Source organism: Mustelus asterias, chromosome 6, assembly GCF_964213995.1.
Source record: "Mustelus asterias chromosome 6, sMusAst1.hap1.1, whole genome shotgun sequence".
Classification (NCBI taxonomy): Eukaryota; Metazoa; Chordata; class Chondrichthyes; order Carcharhiniformes; family Triakidae; genus Mustelus; species Mustelus asterias.
The window spans coordinates 134,535,983-134,557,687 of NC_135806.1; the positions used below are offsets into that span (position 1 = coordinate 134,535,983).

At 44.3% G+C, this 21,705-nt stretch overlaps 1 protein-coding gene across 4 annotated transcripts in view; it reads left to right on the forward strand.

Moving 5' to 3' along the window:
• The window catches only part of nek1 (NIMA-related kinase 1), a 159,887-nt gene that overhangs the window by 68,269 nt on the left and 69,913 nt on the right, over positions 1 to 21,705 (forward strand). For 2 of the 4 annotated variants that reach the window (XM_078215147.1, XM_078215148.1), the window contains one exon: positions 7,637 to 7,720. The exons of the other annotated variants lie outside the window; for them this stretch is intronic. In XM_078215147.1, the coding sequence (XP_078071273.1) occupies positions 7,637 to 7,720 (84 nt within the window). The remainder of the gene's footprint in view (positions 1 to 7,636; positions 7,721 to 21,705) is intronic. 4 annotated transcript variants of the gene reach the window in all.

The window sequence follows — 21,705 nt, forward strand, 5'->3', positions numbered from 1 at the left end:
CTAGACTTCCTAACCCACAGACTGCAATCTATAAGGATAGGCAATGACACCTGCTCCACGATTATCCTCAACACAAGTGTCCCACAAGGCTGTGTTCTCAGCCCCTTACTATGCTCCTTATACACCTATGACTGTGTGGCCAAATTACGCTCCCATTCCATTTTCAAGTTTGCTGATGACACCACTGTGGTGGGTTGGATCTCAAACAATGACGAGACAGAGTACAGGAATGAGAGAGAGAATCTGGTGAACTGGTGCAATGACAATTATCTCTCCCTCAATGTCAGTAAAACGAAGGAGATGGTCATCGATTTTAGGAAGTGGTGGAGGACATGTCCCTGTCTACATTAACGATGTTGATGTGGAAATAGTCAAGGGCTTCAAGTTTATAGGTGTACAGATCACCAATAAGCCGTCCTGTTCTCCCCCACGCTGATGCTGTAGTTAAGAAAGCCCATCAACGCCTCTACTTTCTCAGGAGGCTTAGGAAATTTGGCATATCCGCTACGACTCAGCAATTTTTACAGATGTACCATCAAAAGCATCCTTTCTGGATGTATCTCAGTTTGGTATGGCTCCTGCTCTGACCAAGACCGCAAGAAACTACAAAAGGTTGTGAAGGTAGCCCAGTCCATCACGCAAACCAACCTCCCATCCGTTGACTCTGTCTACACTTCCCACTGCTTCGGCAAAGCAGCCAGCTTAATAAAGGAGTCCACGCACCCCGGACATACTCTCTCTACCTTCTTGCATTGGGGGAAAAAGATACAAGAGTCTGAGATCCCGACTCAAGAACAGCTGCTTCCCTGCTGCCATCAATTTACCATATATTTAAGTTGATCTTTCTCTTGACCTAGCGACTGTAACACAATATTCTACACCCTTTCCTTTCCTTCTCCCCTATGTACCCTATGAAGTGCGTTTTGTCTGTATAGCACGCTAGAAATAATACTTTTCACTGTATCCCAATACATATGACAAATCAAATCAAATTTGAATGGATTTACGAATTACATTTGTACCAAAAAGAGAGCTATCTTTCTTTGACATTCCACAACATGAAATTAACATCCTGGGGAGTTACCATTGAACTCGACCAGCCGTATAAATACTGCGGCTTTAAGGACCGGTCAGGGGCTGGGAATTCTGTGATTAGTAACTCATCTATCTCCTCAAAAACTGTCCACTATCTACAAGGCACAGGTCAGAAGTGTGATGGAACTCTCCAATTGTCTGGATGGCAACAACACTGAAGAAACGCAACACCATCCAGGACAAAGCAGAGTCCTTAATTGGCACCCTGTGCACCGCATTAAACAATCAATTGTGTGACAGTACCATCATCAAACAGATCCAGTAATTCAAAGCTGGACATCCTTGACATGGTGTGGGTTATCGGCAGCAGCAGAATTGTATACAACCACAGTGTGTAACTTCATGTCCCAGCATATCCCCCACTCTATCGTTACGGTCAAGCTGGGGATCAACCCTGGTTCAATAATGAGGGCAGAATGAGGTGTCAACCTGGTGAAGCTACAACACCGAACTCCTTGCACATAAAACAGCAAGCAACAGATAAAACTAAGTGATCCCACATTCAAGATCAGATGTAAGCTCTGCAGTATTGCCACATCCAGTCATGAACAGTGATCGACAATTAAACAACTCACCTGGAGGAGGAGACTCCACAAATACCCCAATCCTAAATAATGGAAAAGCCCACCACAGCTGTGCACAAGACAAGAATGAAGCATTCACAACGATCTTCAGCCAGAATTGCTGAATGAATCATCCATCTTGGCCTTCTTCGGAGGCCCCCAGCATCACAGATGCCAGTATTCGGCTAATTCGAGTTACTGCATGTGAGATCAAGAAAAGGCTGAAAGCACTGGTTACTACAAAGGCTATGGACTCTGATAACATTTCAGCAATAGTACTGAAGACTTGTGCTCCAGAACTAGTTGCACCCTTGGATAAGCTGTTCCAGGACAGCTACAGCACTGGCATCTACCAGACAATGTGGAAGGGTGCTCAGGTATGCCCTGCCTAGAAAACATAGGACAACTTCAACCTGTCCAATTACCACCCCATCTGTCTACTCTTGATAATCTGCAAGATGATGGAAGTGGGTACCGACAGTGCTATCAAGCGGTGCTTGTACAGAAACAACCTGCTCACTGGCACACAGTTTAGAATCCACCAGGGCCATTTGGTTCCTGCCCTCATTGCTGAACTTAGTTCAAACATGGACAAAAGATGAGGTGGGAGTGACTGCATTTTGAGTGTGGCATCAAGAAGCCCTAACCAAACTGGAATTCATGGGAATAAGGGAGAAACTGGTGCAGACACTGTAGGCTGAATGGCCTCTGTGCCATATCTTTTCCCTGGTTCTATGGTTCTCAAAGTCCCCATTGGTTAGAGTCATATTTAGCACAAAGAATGGTGATTGGTGGCCAATCACCTCAGACCCTGGACATCACTAAGAGTTCCTCAAGTGAGTGTCCTCGGCCCAGTCATCTTCAGCTGCTTCAGCAATGACATTCCCTTCATCATAAGGTCAGAAGTGTGGATGTTTGTGCAATGATCAATATAATTTTTGACTCGTCTGGTACTGAAGCAGTCCATGCCCAAATGCTGCAAGACTTGGATAATTTCAGGCTTCGGCTAATGAATAGCAAATAACATTTATGCCACACAACTGCCAGGCAATGACCATCTCCAGTGAGAGAGAATCCACCCATCTCCCCATGACATTCAATGGCATTACCATTGCTGAATCCTCCACTATCAACATCCTGGAGGTTACCGTTGACCAAAAACTGAACTGGATCAGCCTGGGTCCTGATGAACTTCACCTTGGGGTTTTAAAAGAAGTGTCTCGTGAAATAGTTGATGCATTGGTTTTAATTTTCCACAACTCCATTGATTTGGGGAAGGTCCCATTAGGTTGGAAGATAGCAAATGTAGCTCTGTTAAGGCAGGGAGACAAAGTGGGAAACTACAGGCCAGTTAGCTTAATATCTGTCATTGGGAAAATGTTAGAAGCTTTCATTTAAGAAGCTTGGATAAGCAATCAGGCAGACTCCACATGGTTTTATGAAAAGGAAATTGGGGTAGGCAGGATGCAGATTTGGGGTTAGTATCAGATCGACCGTAATCTTCTTAAAAGGCAGAGCAGGCTGAATGGCCTACTTCTGCCCCTTGTTCGTATATAAATATCAGGTCAAAGGCTGGTAATCCTGTGGAGAGTAACTCGCTCCTGATTCCCCAAAGCCTTTCCGCCATTTACAACGTACAAGTCAGGCGTGTTATAGAATACTCCCCACTTGGCTGGATGAGTTCTGCTCCAACAACACTCAAGAAGCTCAACACCATCTAGGACAAAGCAGCCTGCTTGATTTGCACCCCATCCACTACTCCCTCCATCGCTGACGCATGGCGAGAGCACTGTGTCTACCGTATACAAGATGCATTGCAGCAACTAACAAAAAGGCTCCTTCGACAGAACTTTGCAAATCCATGATCTCTACCATCTAGAAGGACAAGGGCAGCAGATGCATGGAACACTGCCACCTGCAAGTTTTCCTCGAAGCCACACATCCTGACTTGGAACTATATAACCGTTCCTTTAATGTCTGTCGGCCAAAATCTTGAAACTCCCTCCCTAACAGCACTGCGGTGGACCAACACCACATAGCCTGCGGTGCTTCAAGAAGGCACTGCCCCGTCACCTTCATGAGGGCAGTTAAGGTTGTTCAATAAAAATGCTGTCCTGCCCAGTGATTGCAACATCCTGTAAAAGAAGTGTCTCCACCTCTCGAGCACAGTGACAGCAGTGAGTACTATAAGATACAAACACTGCAGCAACCCTGAAAGCTCCTTCAATAGCACCTTCTGAATCTGTGACCTCTGCCCCTTGAAGGGCAAAAGCAGCAAACAGATGGGAACACCACCACCAGCAAGTTCCCCTCCAAGCCGCTCACCATCCTGATTGTATACTGTATGGCTGTTGTCCCTTCACTGCCACTGGGTCAAAATTCTGGAACTCCCTCCCTAACAGCACTGTGGGCGGCAGCAGTTCAAGAAAGCGGCTCACCACCACCTTCCTGAAGCAAATTCGTGAAGGGCAACATATGCTGGTCTTGTCAACAATGCTTGCATCCTGTCGGTTACATTTTTTAAAAAAATCTAAAGGCATGCCTATGGTAATTGTCACTTGAAGGTCAGCCTTACTGAGTAAGGGTAAAAAGGTCTGAATAATCAATCAACACCTCGCATGGGTAATCTCTCTAAGGGGAGCAGTTTTCCTAGTTAGAAAGCATGTAGCATGTACTATGCGCCAGTTCTCAGCAGGCAGGACAAATCAGCAGGCAGCTGATGTAAATAAAGCTTGCTTGTTCAGCTTAAAAAGCCTCCGGGACTACATCTTCACACCATTCAATCTGATTCGTGAATCCAGGCAAGTCGCTTCTTGGTTAACTGCTTTGTCCTGTTTTAATTTTGTCAGCTTGGAGTCTGGAAATGGTTGTTAAGAATTATTTTGCCTCATTGGAGGAGGATTCCTAAATCTGAACACCAAGACCTGTATTTCTGTGCAGAGATCTCTGCCAATTGATGAGTGTGTTGATTTTCCGTGTGATCCTTGAGCATAGTGTTCACTTAAATGACACGTAGAGATAATAAATGTAAATGCTCCTGTATGTAGTGATCATTCTGGTCACTGCTAATATTTTTCCAATATCAGAAACTACAAATAAAATGACAATGGCGCTGATTTGGATTTCAATGTTAATTATTTTGAAAATTAACGATGCACATTTTAGTGTGTGTTCTACCCTCACATCCACATGGCCAACTCTGATATGCATCTTTGGTCATCTAATTATCATCTAATTTACTGTGGAAGACATTTATCTGGACGCATGGGACCAACTATGTATATGTTGACAACCCTTGGCTTTACCGTTACTCCTCCCCTTCCTGGCTTAGCTTTGTAATTGTTGCTGTACTTTCCTCGTGCTTGTCCATCATGAAGCCATCCATATTCTAGTGTTTCCTCTGACTTGACATGAGCAGTTTTGAATCCAGGATGTCTGCACCAAAAATGTGCAGACCCTCGGCCTTCATTATGGGCATGTCACAGAATGTGAGCTTGTTGTTTGATTGCTGACCTGTTTTGACTTGAGCTGGGCTTCAAACTCGTGTCTTCCCCACAGGAAAACCACATTTTCTCATCTCCAAAACTTTGTTCATTTCTGTCCTGCCTAATTTCCAATGCCACTGAAACTTTGGGCTGGATGTCTCAAAGGGCTTTGGGACCCCAATATCAGGACCAAATGGGGAACGTGATCTACACATATCTGGTGGTGCACTCTCCCAGCAGGTAACCTCTTAATTAGCCAGCTTAGGTGGTTCAGGGAACACATGCCAACACCGATCACAGTGTAGGATGTAACAGTGGTAAGGACAGGATGAGAAGTAAGGCCAGACAGATACCGCTCTAAACCCTGAGCTAATACTGAATCGGTCGAAGGCACTGTATGATTAAACCTAAGGAGCTGTGTACATCTGTGACCATCATGGTGGTACAATTATATCAAGCACTAGAGGCAGCACAGGAAATGGAAAGCTTAACTGCTGCTTAATATGAGACATTTTAAGGTATGAGAAAGGTTCAAGATCTGAAATTGTCTGCTCTGGAGAGGAGTAGGTTTAGGGTTGACACTAGGGATTCGGGAGGAAATAGATACATTAAATCCTCAATACATTCAAGACTGCACCAAACTCCCAAATTGGAGGACATTGTGCACTTATGCACAGTTGGGTAAGAGTTCAGATTTAATTACTTTTCCACAGGTCAACGTGTGAAAATAGCTCCTCAGGGAGACGTAATCGGAAATATTAGAAGATACAATTGGGGAAATATTGAGGGAGTGGAAGATTGAGAGGAATTTACTCTTGGGACTGGCAGAATGGATGACAGATTCCTCCTGCAAAAGTTTCCTCTGCACTTGTTCCTGGAATGCCTTTTCAAATATTTGCATTAGTTAAATGTGATCCTTTTAAAAAAGGCTTGTTAATATTGGTGTCCTAAATTCAAAGTTTTCTGATCAATTAATAGTTCATTTGTAACTCAAATTTAAGTCTAATTTAGGATCAGGACATGTAGTTTGAGAGCCAATTTGAAACATTCTTTTGCTGGTAACTAGACCCTTATTGCAGTTTGCAGAGTCCTAATTTACCCACTCTTTCTTAAGTTAGGTTTACTTGGGTGCAACAGTTGCCTAGAAACTGGCAACTTGGATTCCTTGCTTGAATAGCCGTTCTAAAAGCTTGAACTCAGTTAATGATTGGCAGGATTACTGATCAAAGTGTGGGATGTGAGGAGAAGGCTTTGCGGCCAAACCCAATCCCGTTTGTGCTTAATGCCCCTCCTGCCCCCAATCAAGCATATGGAACCTTTGTCTGTTGACACTCTTAACTTATTCCGAAATTTAGACTGCCACTCTGTATGCACAGACATTAGACCATGACAAAAGGTGCCAATTGTTAAATTTGTTGACTGGTGCAAACTAAGGGATCAAGTTATTGCTGCATGACCCACTGTAGCTTCCTACTGCCCCAGTTCTTTTCAGTACAGACTGGGGATTGAATTGTGGCTCTCCTTTGTCATGTTCAGCCCCTCTTGAGGGACATCAGGGTGACCACAGCTATATCATATGCTGTGTGTGAGGGTGTGCAAGTGCCCTATTGCCAATCTTCCAATGTTGCTCTTGATCTGGGGGCTACACTTTCTATTTGTAGTTTAGTATTCGCATTCCATATAAAGCACTGATGTAATGCACCAAAACCAAGACTTTTGCGTTTGATTCATTATGATCCACTCGAAGTGTAGAGTTCCAGTGTGTCACCAAGCTCAGAATGTTGCACATTGAAACCACTGTTTAGACTAGCCCAATGCGAATCTTGCAGCTCGCTGGTCAGCGTGCAAGTACTCTGGGAAACCAATTTAGAGTATGGCACATTGTGACCTGGGTTTGTGCCTGCCTGTACAAAGTGGTGTTCTATAGAACACTGAGGTGATTATGGACTGTTGTTGGCTGATCCTGTGGGTCTAACTTGTCAGTTGGTCAAATTGCTAAGCATGGACAAATCGGCTGTAACAAGGGAGTAGGGTGACAACCTTCTATACCTTCAGGATAAACAACTGACTTGTCTCTGCTCAGAACCATTAAGTTTGGACACTCTTCATGTGTGAACTCATTGGGGTGAAAGATGATCTGCCACTTCAGATTTAATATCTTTGAAGCTAATTGAGGTTTCCTTTCAAGCTCAATCTTCTGAGAAATAATAATTGTGCTGTTTTAGCATAATCTTAAATACAAATAAAGTGTCTCTTGAAGGGCTAGAATATCACGATTGAAGTAAAAATTAATTGAATGCTATTGGTTTCAAAATAAGTTTTTGACAAAGATTAATATCATTCTTAAAGAAGCAATGATATTGTTGAACTTATTCCTTGCTGAACTGCATTTTGGTATTTCATGATCACATACTATTGAATTTGTGTTTGGTGGGCACTCTATTTTTGTAAAAGCCCCGATTTCTTAAATTTAACCCATTGAATGGTAAACAGGGGATCCTGCAAAACCTGGCAGCTATCTATGGAGGCAGGTCCATTTCAACAGGAAGAGGAAAATCCAGAAGCAAGGAGGAAGAGGTAGGAGGCCTGCATGTTTCTCGTCTTCGTAAAGCCAGTGGCATGTCTTTTTGGCCCATTTTGTCAACGTGTCTGCATTTTGCACATACAGTCCAACCAATGGAAGGAGCTCCCTGCTTCTCTTGTATGCCTGTCTTCTATGAACTAGATTGGGTATTTTAATCAGCAAGTGTGTTACCTGCAATGCAAATGATCTATTTAAGTGGTTCAGGTGTACAGGGAAGTGGAAGGATCTCTCCATCTATTCCCCCTTTCTTTCAATTTTTTGTTGCTCCTTTTTGTTTTAAATCATGATGCTGGGCTTCCTGGTGAACTGCCTTTGGGGCGTTACTGATGACGAGCAAATGCAATAACTAGGTACTGTCTGTCATTACATACAATCCGTGTCAGAGACGCTGTTTTCTCTCCCACACAAGGAAATATTGCCATTTTACCCTGGTGATCTTGTGAACTACTGAAGTTTCTGAAGGCAAATAAGAAAGAAAGTTGTAGGTTCAAGAGCCATATAGAGTTGAGTTTTGAATGTAAAATCTAAGCTGATACGTCCAGTGCAGTGGTGGGAATATAAATACGGTGAGAGCGGCTTTGGGAGGCTGAAAGGGAACTGCTGTCTCCAAACCACCCCTGTCATGTGAAAGAAAAGCTTGAGTGAATCTTTTCAATTTAACAGAACACCATTTCCTATCCTAACCTTGTTGGTCTCTTTAACATCCCCATGCTTGTTCTTTAACAATCGGATCTATTTTTATTAAACGTAATCAGTGGGTGGCAGAGGCATGCTGGCCCACAATGTCCCAATTTCCATTTCCCCCAGTCAGTGCTGAGATAGCTGATTTCTATTGGCAGCAGCAGTGCAAAAGTTGGAGTTGGCTTCTGCACCATTGGTTTAGAGTGGAGAAATTTGGTCAGGGCTCTGTCCATGATTGGTGTCCTTTGGGAATGCTGTTTGTGTTTGTTTTAGATGTTGGGTCAGGATAGAATTAACTTGGCTTTAAAGGTTCTGCGGTCGATTAGCCTTCTATACACACGCATGGCAAATGACTACTTGTGAGTTACTGGATGGTTTCTGGCATCCACAAATTGTATTCCAGTGATAAATCAGTGCTTTCATAGGGAAATTATAGGAAACAAATTATTGATTGTACCTTCAATTTTGGGAAGTTACAATGAGAAATTGTTTTATGACTGCTAATGTGCGTCTGCATGTGCAATTAAACATGTTGGTTGTAGCTCAGTGATGATGATCTTGTCAAATAAAGTTGTAGGTTCAAGGACCACGTAGAGAGATGAGTTTCGAATGTAAAACTTAAGCTGACAAGTCCATTGCAGTATTGAGGGAATGCTTCACTATCGGAGGTGTCGTCTTTTGGGTGATATGTCAAGCTGAATTCCTGCCTGCCTCCTCCATACCAATACTTGGAAGATGATTTACTGTGTCCTGGCCAACTCAATGGACATCTCTTGGTCACTATCTCATTGCTGTTTGAGAGACCTTGCTGTGTCCAAATTGTGTCCAAAGGGGGGCACAGTGGTTAACACTGCTGCCTCACAGTGCCAGGGACCCGATTCAATTCCGGTTCTCCCATGTCTGCATGGGTTTCCTCTGGGTGCTCCGGTTTCCTCCCGTAGTCCAAAGATATGCAGGTTAGGTAGATTGGCCATGCCAAATTGCACCTTAGTGGCCAAAGATGTGTAGGTTAGGGGGATTAGTGGGATAAATGTTGTGGGGTTACGGGGATAGGAGTGGGCCTGGGGTAAGATGCTCTATTGGAGAGTAGATACAAACTCAATGGGCCAAATGACCACTGTAAGGATTCTATGAAGTCTGAATTTCCCTATGTACTTCACCAGCTGTGAAGTACTTTGAATGTGCTGAGATTGTGAAAGTGCAGTGTCATTGCAAATTCATTCATTCTTTATAAACTAACATGAGGCAGTGGGTGGAGCATTGTGCGCTTGCAGGAAGCATCACCGTTTGATTCTGCCCCTCTCTGCTTCGTAATCTTAGTTCAGTGTTGCAGGAAGGTGTCAAACTCAACCTTCATGTTTTCTCTATCAATAAAGATAGAATCAAATGAGGGCGTCCTGACATTGCCGCTCTAATGTGTATTATGGCAACTAAATAGTGAATCACATTGACAGTGCTATGATAACAGCCCAATCCATCCCAGCCTTTTGTACAGGGCAAAGGAATGACCCTACAGGTGGATTAGTGAGTAGACAAAATGTACTGATGGGGTGGGTGGAAAGCAGCAGCTTCCCCATAGGAATACAATCAATAAATAGGAAAACAATCTTCGATTTACAATATTACCACATTCCTTTGAATAGAAATTATTCCAATTATTAAAATTGCATGCACATAATATTGCACTGCTATTCACAAAATAATTGTAATCCTCATTGATTGAAAATTTCATGAACCTGAGTGAGGAAGTATCTTTTCTCAGACCTAAAGTCTCTTATCTTGAGACTGATTCTGAGTTCAAGACTCTTGAGCAAGGAAAATATGTGCATCCACCCTGTAGACCATAAGACATCGGAGCAGAAGTAGGCTATTTGGCCCATCGAGTCTGCTAGAACATAGAACATAGAACAGTACAGCACAGAACAGGCCCTTCGGCCCACGATGTTGTGCCGACCTTCATCTGAAACCAAGATCAAGCTATCCCACTCCCTACCATCCTGGTGTGCTCCATGTGCCTATCCAATAACCGCTTAAATGTTCCTAAAGTGTCTGACTCCACTATCACTGCAGGCAGTCCATTCCACACCCCAACCACTCTCTGCGTGAAGAACCTACCTCTGATATCCTTCCTATATCTCCCACCATGAACCCTATAGTTATGCCCCCTTGTAATAGCTCCATCCACCCGAGGAAATAGTCTTTGAACGTTCACTCGATCTATCCCCTTCATCATTTTATAAACCTCTATTAAGTCTCCCCTCAATCTCCTCCGCTCCAGAGAGAACAGCCCCAGCTCCCTCAACCTTTCCTCATAAGACCGACACTCCAAACCAGGCAGCATCCTGGTAAATCTCCTCTGCACTCTTTCCAGCGCTTCCACATCCTTCTTATAGTGAGGTGACCAGAACTGCACGCAATATTCCAAATGCGGTCTCACCAAGGTCCTGTACAGTTGCAGCATAACCCCACGGCTCTTAAACTCCAACCCCCTGTTAATAAAAGCTAACACACTATATGCCTTCTTCACAGCTCTATCCACTTGAGTGGCAACCTTTAGAGATCTGTGGATATGGACCCCAAGATCTCTCTGTTCCTCCACAGTCTTCAGAACCCTACCTTTGACCCTGTAATCCACATTTAAATTTGTCCTACCAAAATGAATCACCTCACATTTATCAGGGTTAAACTCCATTTGCCATTTTTCAGCCCAGCTTTGCATCCTATCTATGTCTCTTTGCAGCCTACAACACCCCTCCACCTCATCCACTACTCCACCAATCTTGGTGTCATCAGCAAATTTACTGATCCACCCTTCAGCCCCCTCCTCGAAGTCATTAATAAAAATCACAAAGAGCAGAGGACCAAGCACCGATCCCTGCGGCACTCCACTAGCAACCTGCCTCCAGTCCGAAAATATTCCATCCACCACCACCCTCTGTCTTCGATCAGACAGCCAGTTACCTATCCAATCGGCCAACTTTCCCTCTATCCCACACCTCCTTACTTTCATCATAAGCCGACCATGGGGGACCTTATCAAACGCCTTACTAAAATCCATGTATATGACATCAACCGCCCTACCTTCATCAACACACCTAGTTACCTCCTCAAAAAATTCTATCAAATTTGTGAGGCACGATTTGCCCTTCACAAATCCGTGCTGACTATCCCGGATTAATCCGCATCTTTCTAAATGGTCGTAAATCCCATCCCTAAGGACCTTTTCCATCAATTTACCAACCACCGAAGTCAGACTAACCGGTCTATAATTACCAGGGTCATTTCTATTCCCTTTCTTAAACAGAGGAACAACATTTGCAACTCTCCAGTCCTCTGGCACCATCCCCGTGGACAGTGAGGACCCAAAGATCAAAGCCAAAGGCTCTGCAATCTCATCCCTCGCCTCCCAAAGAATCCTAGGATACATTTCATCAGGCCCAGGGGACTTATCGACCTTCAGTTTATTCAAAACTGCCAGTACATCCTCCCTCCGAACATCTATTTCCTCCAGCCTATTAGCCTGTAACACCTTCTCTTCCTGAAAAACATGGCCCCTCTCCTTGGTGAACACTGAAGAAAAGTATTCATTCATCACCTCGCCTATCTCTACTGATTCCATACACAAGTTCCCAGCACTGTCCTTGACCGGCCCTAACCTCACCCTGGTCATTCTTTTATTCCTCACATAAGAGTAAAAAGCCTTGGGGTTTTCCTTGATCCGACCCGCCAAGGACTTCTCATGTCCCCTCCTAGCTCTCCTCAGCCCCTTTTTCAGCTCATTCCTTGCTAACTTGTAACCCTCAATCGAGCCATCTGAACCTTGTTTCCTCATCCCTACATAAGCTTCCCTCTTCCTTTTCACAAGACATTCCACCTCTTTTGTGAACCACGGTTCCCTCACTCGGCCATTTCCTCCCTGCCTGACAGGGACATACCTATCAAGGACACCCAGTATTTGTTCCTTGAAAAAGTTCCACTTTTCATCAGTGCCTTTCCCTGACAAGTTTCTGTTCCCATCTTATGCCCCCTAATTCTTGCCTAATCGCATCATAATTACCTCTCCCCCAATTGTAAGCCTTGCCCTGCCGTCCGGCCCTATCCCTCTCCATTGCAATAACAAAAGACACCGAATTGTGGTCACTATCTCCAAAGTTCTCACCCACAACCAAATCTAACACTTGGCCCGGTTCATTTCCCAGTACCAAATCCAATGTGGCCTCACCCCTTGTCGGCCTATCCACATATTGTGTCAGGAAACCCTCCTGCACACACTGCACAAAAAGTGCCCCATCCAAACTATTTGACCTACAAAGGTTCCAATCAATATTTGGAAAGTTAAAGTCCCCCATGACAACTACCCTGTGACCCCCACACGTATCCATAATCTGCTTAGCAATTTCTTCCTCCACTTCTCTATTACTATTTGGGGGCCTATAGTAAACTCCTAACAACGTGACCGCTCCTTTCCTGTTTCTAACTGCAGCCCATATTACCTCAGTGTGCATATCCCCCTCAAAGTGCTTTTCCGCAGCCGTTAAATTATCCTTGATTAACAATGCTACTCCTCCACCTCTTTTACCAGCTTCCCTACACTTACTGAAACATCTATACCCCGGAACGTCCAACAACCACTCCTGTCCTTGTTCTACCCACGTCTCCGTAATGGCCACAACATCGTAGTCCCAAGTAGCAATCCACGCCCCAAGTTCATCCACCTTGTTCCGGATGCTCCTTGCATTGAAGTAGACACACTTCAACCCACCTTCCTGTCTACCGGTACCCACCCTTGACCTTGATACCTTCCCCAATACCTCACCACCCTCAACACTGACTTCCGGACTACAACTCCTTTTCCCACTCCCCTGACAAATTAGTTTAAATCCCCCTGAAGAGCCGTAGCAAATTTCCCTCCCAGGATATTGGTGCCCCTCTGGTTCAGGTGCACCCCATCCTGTTTGTAGAGGTCCCACCTTCCCCAGAATGTGTTCCAATTATCCACGTATCTGAAACCCTCCCTCCTGCACCATCCCTGCAACCACATGTTTAAGTGCACTCTCTCCCTGTTCCTCAACTCGCTATCACGTGGCACCGGTAGCGTACCAGAGATGACCACATGTTTTGTCTTTGCTCTCAGCTTCCAGCCCAGCTCCCGAAGTTCCTGTTTTAAATCCCCGTCCCTTCTCCTACCTATGTCATTGGTACCAATGTGTACCACGACTTGTGACTGTTTCCCCTCCCCCTTAAGAATCCGGAAAACACGGTCCGAGACGTCACGGACCCTGGCATCCGGTAGGCAACAAACCATCCGTGAGTCTCTTTTGCTGCCACAGAACCTCCTATCTATCCCTCTAACTAACGAATCCCCAATAACTATTGCCCTCCCGCTCTCCTCCTTACCCTCCTGAGCCACAGGGACGGACTCAGTGCCGGAGATCCTCTCACTGCGGCTCACCACTGGTATGTCGTCCCCCTCAACCGTATCCAAAGCGGAATACTTGTTGCTAAGGGGAACGACCACCGGGGATCCCTGCACCGACTGCTTCTTCCCAGCCCCTCTCACTGTCACCCATCTATTTTCATTCCGCGGAGTAACTGTATCCCTGAAGCTTCTGTCTATGGCCATCTCTGCATCCCTAATGATCCTAAGTTCCTCCAACTCCAGCTCCGGTTCCCTTACACGGTTTTGGAGGAGCTGCAGATGGATGCACTTATCACAGGTATAATCAGCAGGGACTCTGACGTCGTCCCTCACCTCGAACATAGTGCAAGAGGAACATTGCACTGCCTGCACACCCATCCTCTCTAGATATCTTGCCAGTACCAGGTAGAAACAGCAAAAAATGAATTAACTCACCCCTGCTCGCCCTTTCTGCCCAAGCCCTGTGAGCCAAAGCCCTACAGCTTTCACTCTGCCTCCTGCTCACTCTGCTGCCCGCTCAAAAGTGCGGCCTACTTTTAAACCCTCCAAAACCTTCCCAGACTCCTGCTGGGCCTACTTCCTGTTTTGAAAAAAACCTCCGATTTTTTTTCACTAATTTAACTGAAAAATAATTAAATAAATTAGTGCACAAACAAGCTCCCTTACCCTCAGCCTGCTCCTGTGGAACAATGAGGCTGAAACCTCCAAGTTAAGCACTTTTAAACCCTCCAAAATCTTCCCAGGCTGCTGCTGGGCCTATTTCCTGTTTAGAAAAAAAAACCTCCGATTTTTTTTCACTAATTTAACTGAAAAATAATTAAATAAATTAGTGCACAAACAAGCTCCCTTACCCTCAGCCTGCTCCTGTGGAACAATGCGATTGTGATTGATCTGATGTGATAATCCTCAAATCCACTCTTCCATTTTATCCCCATAACCCTGATTCCCTTATTAAAAATCTGCCTATCTCAGCCTTGGACATGCTTAATGACACAGCCTCCACATTCCTCTGTGGTAAAGAATTCCACAGATTCAGTACCCTCTGAGAGAAGAAATGCTGTCTCATCTCTGTCTTAAATGGGCGACCCCTTACACCTGAGATTATGCCCTCTGGTCCTAGACTCTCCCACAAGGAGAACACCCTCGGCATCTACCCTGTCAAACCCCCTGAGAGTCCTATATACCAATAAGGTTGCCTCTCAATCTTCTAAACTGCTGTGAGTACAGGCCCAACCTACTCAACCGCCCCCCCTCCCCCCCCCCCCCCCCCCATAAGAAAATCCCTCCGTACCTGGGATCAACCCAATGAACCTTCTCTGGACTGCCTCCAGTGACAATATATCTTTCCTTGTATAAGGGGACCAGAACTGTTTACAGTATTCCAGGTGTGGTCTAACTAGTGCCTTGTTTTGTTCCAACAAGGCTTCTCTATTGTTATACTCCATTCCCTCTGAAATGAAGGCCAACATTCCGTTTGGAATTTGGGGTGGCACAGTGGTTCGCACTGCTGTCTCACAGCTCCAAGGGCCTGGGTTCAAGGTCCCGGCTTGGGTCGCTGTCTGTGTGAAATTTGCACGTTTCCCCGTGTCCGTGTGGGTTTCCTCTGGGTGCTCCGGTTTCCTCCCACAGCCCAAAGATGTGCGAGTTAGGTGCATTGGCCATGTTAAGCTGCCCCATAGTGTCCCAGGATGCGTAGGTTAGAGGGATTAGCAGGATAAATATGTGGGGTTACGGGGATAGGGCCTAGGTGGGATTGTTGTCTGTGCAGACTTATAGGCCGAATGGCTGCCTTCTGCACTATCGGGATTCTATGATTTGTTTTACCTATTTCCTGCTGAATTTGCATGCTGGCTTTTGTGATTTTGTGCACGAGGTCCCCCAAATCCCTCTGAGCTGCAACCTTGTGCAGTCTTTCTGCATTTAACTGATATTCAGCTCTTTTATTCTTCCTACCAAAGTGGATAACTTCACATTTCCTGCGTTATATTCCATCTATCAAGTTTTTGTCCACTCACCTAACTTCTGTATCCCTTTGTAGACTCTGTGTCATCCTTACCACTTGTCTTCCTATCTATTTTTGTGTCATCCACAAACCTGACAACAGTACATTCACTTCTCTCATCCAAGTCATTAATGCATATTGTAAACAATTAGGGTCCCCAGCACTGATCCCTGTGGCACTCCATCAATTACAGGTTGCAATCCTGAAAATGCCCCTTTTATCCCAATTCTCTGTCTTCTATTAGTTATGATGTGGAGATGCTGGCGTTGGACTGGGGTATACACAGTAAGAGTTTTAACAACACCAGATTAATAAATAAACCAGTTGGACTTTAACCTGGTGTTGTTAAAACTCTTACTGTATTCTATTAGTTAGCCTTTAGTGCCCCTTAAGAATATAGGCTTAGTCCACTCAATATTTCCCTGGGGATAATCATGTTACCCCAGGAATCAATCCAGTTAACCTTTTTTGCACTCCTTTTCAAGCAAGTACAACCTTTCTTGGACAAGGTGATCAAACCAGTACTCATTCCTCGTGGTATTATCTCACTAAGTCCTTCCACAATTGCAGTAAGACTCCTTTACCAGTAGGTTAACTTTCTATGTGTTAGCAAGAGCACCAGGCTCTCTCATTTACAACAGTCTGAGATTCTGACCCCCTGAACAGGGAATACCTTTCTAATTCATTTTTTAAAGCCAGCGTGATCTCTAATTGTTCGCACTACTGTCTCATAACACCCGGGATCAATTCTGGCCTTGGGTGACTGCCTGTGGCATTTACACGTTCTCCCTGTGTCTGCGTGGGTTTCCTACGGGTGCTCTGGTTTCTTCCCATTGTCCAGTGATGTGCAGGTTAGGTGGATTGGCCATGCTAAATTGTCCCTTAGTGTCCCAAGATGTGTAGGTTAGATGATTAGCCATGGAAAATATGTGGGGTTACGGGGAGAGGGCCTGGGTAAGATACTCAGAGAGTCACGGCTGACTCAATGGGCCGAATGGCCTCCTCCTGCACTGTAGGGATTCTATCAATGTTGTGGGGGGGAATGCCAGGTGGGATGTAGTTTTAAATATCAAGCAGCCCTACCCTACTAGTCCTGTCTTTTCAACTTTAAAGTGGATAATTGAGGATATGTGAGGCTCGTTCCCCCACAAAAGGCAGTCGGGGATCAGGTTATTGTCCCAAAGTGGTGCCATGACATTTTAAGCAACAGGATTTAAATGTCAAATAAAGTGAAAAGGGAGGTCTGCCTGTGAGGCAGGAGTTCCTGGCCTCACAGGGAAAGTGGCTGTTGAATATTGCTTGAAAAAAAGACTTGTGTTATAGAAACTTTCCATCTTCCACTCGTCAAGATCACGGCAAGAATGCCAAATGTAAAGGGAACAACAATTTTTACTTCATGAGAAGAGAGTGCTGATTGGTTGCCAAGTGGCCTCTGGTTGAGATATTTGCCATAGGGAATGCACCAGTTAACTGATGACTGACAATTAATTGCCAAATTGCTTAAACTCAGACCAGGCAGGTTGAGTTGGGTCAGGGCATTGCCCTGAGGAATGAACCAGAGCATTTCTGTCACCTATTTTGTTTAGTTGAAGCAGGCGCAATGTGTGTACATGTTCTTTCCTTCTGCCTGCAAACGACAGAGCTCTGTTAATTAATATATGTAACTTGTAGCATGTGTATGTGCACCACACTGTGTGCCCAATTGGTAATAAATTAGTTGTCAGTGTAGTTGTTAGCAGACTCAAAGCACCGTTTGCAAAAAAATCCTACTGTGGAATCACATCTAATGTTGGTTCGGTATGGTAGGTACCTCGTCCATTGCGAACAGCCAAAGGAACATGATGTTTGATATGAACCGCCAGTCTTTGGGCCTAGGTGCCTTGCATCAGACAGGCTCTGAAATTTATATACCACTCATTTGTGGGATAGACAGAACAACCTTTTGGCTTGATGGCAGCATCCTGTTAGCGGCGAACACTACTTGTGTTGCTACTGCATAGTAGCAACATAAACAGCCAGCTTCACTTGTTGCTCAGATTTTTGAGATACCTTGCCTTTCCATGGTAATCTGAGGTAAACCAGCTAGTTTTCAGGACTGAAAATGACAGCCTTCAGCTGTTTCATGAGTTTGTGTGCTGTATACCAAGCAATGATCTGATCAAAGTAGGCATCAACTTGCAGGGTGCTTTTGATGTGCCCTATTTCAGCATCTGGCTTGCACAGTGAACAAATGGCTTGGGCCTTTTTTAAAATTAGATTGCCAATAAGGCCAGTCTTGTAGTGCATGCAACAATAGGAATCCCAGTGCGTATATTGATCAGGGAAGGTAGGCTTGCAATAGACAATAGTAGAGAACACCATGGCACATTCTCATTTTGCACATGATGGAATGGGAGTTCATTTGATTGTTCCATTTGGAAGGTGAATTTGATGGAACCCATTAAGGTGTGGAAGGAAATTATTCCAGGCAGCTCCGGATTCAAATATAGCAAATGTATTGTCTGCATATCAAAAAAATGCAAGGGGCAGTAGGTTAGGTGTTATCCCATCGAAGATTCGTTTGTCAAGGAACCCAATAAAGATGTTTGGGAGGGCTGGACCTTCAGAGGATTCCGTGACAACACCATCCAATTGGGCAAACATGGTGTTGTTAAAGTTGAACTAACTGTATGAGTAGCTGAATTCATAAGTTAATTGAATACTGATTCACACAATGACTGCAGGTCCAGATCACCATATTGTGCTACAGAGAAAATGTCTATGGCTTCCTTGGGCGAACACAGTAAGAAGTTTAACAACACCAGGTTCAAGTCCAACAGCAAACTTCCGATGAAAGTACAAACCAGTATTTCTAGGTGGCTCTTTTTTGCACTCCTGATGGGCCACTGAGTGCTGTCCTGAGACTCATCAAAGAAATCTTTGATGTCCCACGTTCCGAAGCTCCACTCATCCCCACCACAAAGTCTCTGATTCCTTTTGGGACTTTTTGCCAAAGCCATCAGTGCTCCCAGTTGCTGGCCATCTCTTGGGCGATACATTGGTGAATAGGCTAGCAATGTCAAATGAGCACATGGGCACACCATAGCTAATGATACGCAAATGCTGTATAGTCTTCGCAAATGTGAAGGAATCCTTCACAATGTGGAAAGTTTGCTCAAAACTGGTTGTTGCAATTCTCCCAATCTTTTGGCCAATTCGTGTGCAAACTGGTTATACTGGGAACTCACTTGTGTGTATCTTGGGCAGCCTATATGTACAGGGACGTAGTGAGCTGCAAGGACAAATTGGCAAGTGTGACAGCACTGTGGGACACCTACACCTCATGGATTGCAGAGCTTCAAGAAGGCAGCTCAACACCACCTTGAGGATAGTTGAGGAATGGCAATAATAGTGAAGCTCGCATCTGATGAAAGTACAAACCAGTATTTCTAGGTGGCTCTTTTTTGCACTCCTGATGGGCCACTGAGTGCTCTCCTGAGACTCATCAAAGAAATCTTTGATGTCCCACGTTCCGAAGCTCCACTCATCCCCACCACAAAGTCTCTGATTCCTTTTGGGACTTTTTGCCAAAGCCACCAGTGCTCCCAGTTGCTGGCCATCTCTCTCTCTCTACCCCCCGCCGCCCCCCCTGCCTGCCATCACTACCCTAGCAGAGTGATTAGCATGGCTGTCTCACAGCGCCAGGGTGACTATGTGGAGTTTGCACATTCTCCCTGTGTCTGCGCCGGTTTCCTCCCACAGTCCAAAGATGTGCAGTTAAGATGGATTGACTATGCTAAGATGTCCCTTAGTGTCCCATGATGTGCAGGTTAGAGGATTAGTGGGGTCAATATGTGGGATTATGGGGATGGGGCCAGGTAAGATGCTCTTTCGGAGAGTCAGTGCAGACTTGATGGGCCAAATGGCTGCCTTCTGCACTGTAGGGATTCTATGATTCTACCCTGATCACTTCAATTGATCCTTGACTGCTCTCACTGGCACAGCAGAATCTCGCCACTGGTCAGGCTGTCCCTTTGGCTGGCTGCCAGGCAGGAAGCGGGACCATAAGATGTTCATTGGAATCTACCATGAGGGGCTTCAAAGCCCCCGGCCTTGCAGGTTTCTTCGGAGGTTTTTGGCCTCTCTATTACCATTGGTCCTGGTCTTTTTCTTGCGGCAACTAGAGGTGCTATAATAGACTGTTGTATCAATATTAACATGTCAAGAGAACAAGTCTTAAAAAAAAAACTGACTGAAGCTGAAATGTACTTATTCAGAAATTTTGGAGGGGAATCAACAGTTTATTGCATAGTTGTGAAGTATCTATTTCCAATTAAACCTATTAAATTTTAATAGTTCATGAAATGTGACATTTCAGTCGCTTTGATTGTGGCAGGATGAATGTTATAAGGTATGCTTCTATATAAGGTTACCATCGAGGGAAAGATGTACAAGATCAGAGAGAATCTTGATAGTAGGGATAGGAAATTAGTCGAGAGAGAGAAAACCAAGAACTGGGGTGAAAGAGCCATCCTGAGATTGCTAGGCAGTGAGCAATAACAGAAATTATCACTCACTGATAATTGCTGGAGACCCCACGTTTTACCTTGTTTGGGAGTGGGGGAATTTATTTATCAGTTCATAAGCTCAGAAGTAAAATGAACCGTGACAAAGCAAACAGAAAACTGCTTGGTGATATTGGGCAGATTAAGAGGGTGGCCAAAGTGACGATATTTAAACACAAAGTGCAAGCTGGTACATTTTGAGTGCAGGGTTGGGAAATGGGGATACAGGCTGACTGGGAAGCACAAAGAGCCTGTTGGGATTTCTGAACCAAAGGTTTTAATGGTCCTTAAATCATTACAAAATAACTATGCAGGTGCAAAAAGCTATCATAAGACTCTTTGGGTGCTGGGATTGATCTTGACACATAGAATACATAAAATCAAGGAATTACAGCTGGTTGCACAAGTGTTGACCAGACCTTAGGTGAAAATCTGCTTTACACTGCCTAGAAATTAGGGAGTGAAGGAATTATCTGATCAAAGTTTTTAAAATAAGCAAGGCCTTGGCAGCAAAGCAGATGCTGAATGACTTCTTTCTAATAGGTGTGTGGAGGTCAGAACAAAGGAATGTATGTAATCTTGGGATTTATACCAAGCTAGTGATGTGTGAATTCAGGGAAACGTGACATGTAGATTTGTAAGAATGTTAGCACGGGATATCATTGATGCAGAATCAGTTGAGGTGTTTAAAAGAAATGTGGATGATTACTTGGGAATTAAGAGCATTGAGAGATAGGGAGAGCGTTGGGACTAGAAAGACAAATCTGGCAAATGCTTTATTAGTCAGATAGCCGACTACCTTTGCGACACAGTCGATCAGTAAGTGATCATGGAGATTTGGCTGACCAGTCAAATTATGATTTTTAACCTTTAATTTTTATCAATTTTGCTGTCGGCCCTGTATTATTTTTAAATGTTGCTTTTTACATTCTTGTCTTGGTGCACATGCTGAGCAAATATCTTGCTTTTTTTTTATTTTAATAAGTTGTACAGTGTGCCTCTGTGTCCTTGCATTGGTGTTTTGTGATTTGCTGATACATGCCTGATCACATTTGTTTAAGTGCTGGTATTATATTTTTGAATGATACTCTTTCTGCCTCTTCCTAAATCGGTTACATCAAAATTATTTAAACTCCTTTGAATGCTATGTGCAACTGTAAAAAAATATATATATGCAAAATTCCATCAAATGCTTGAACTTATAAAAGTGGAGTCATTGGACAATTCTTAATTATGCATTCATGCATAAATGAAAACAGCTTTGTCACTTTACATTGTTCTGATATAGAAGATTTTTGAAGTATCAGTGATGCTCAGCAGGTCAAATTATTC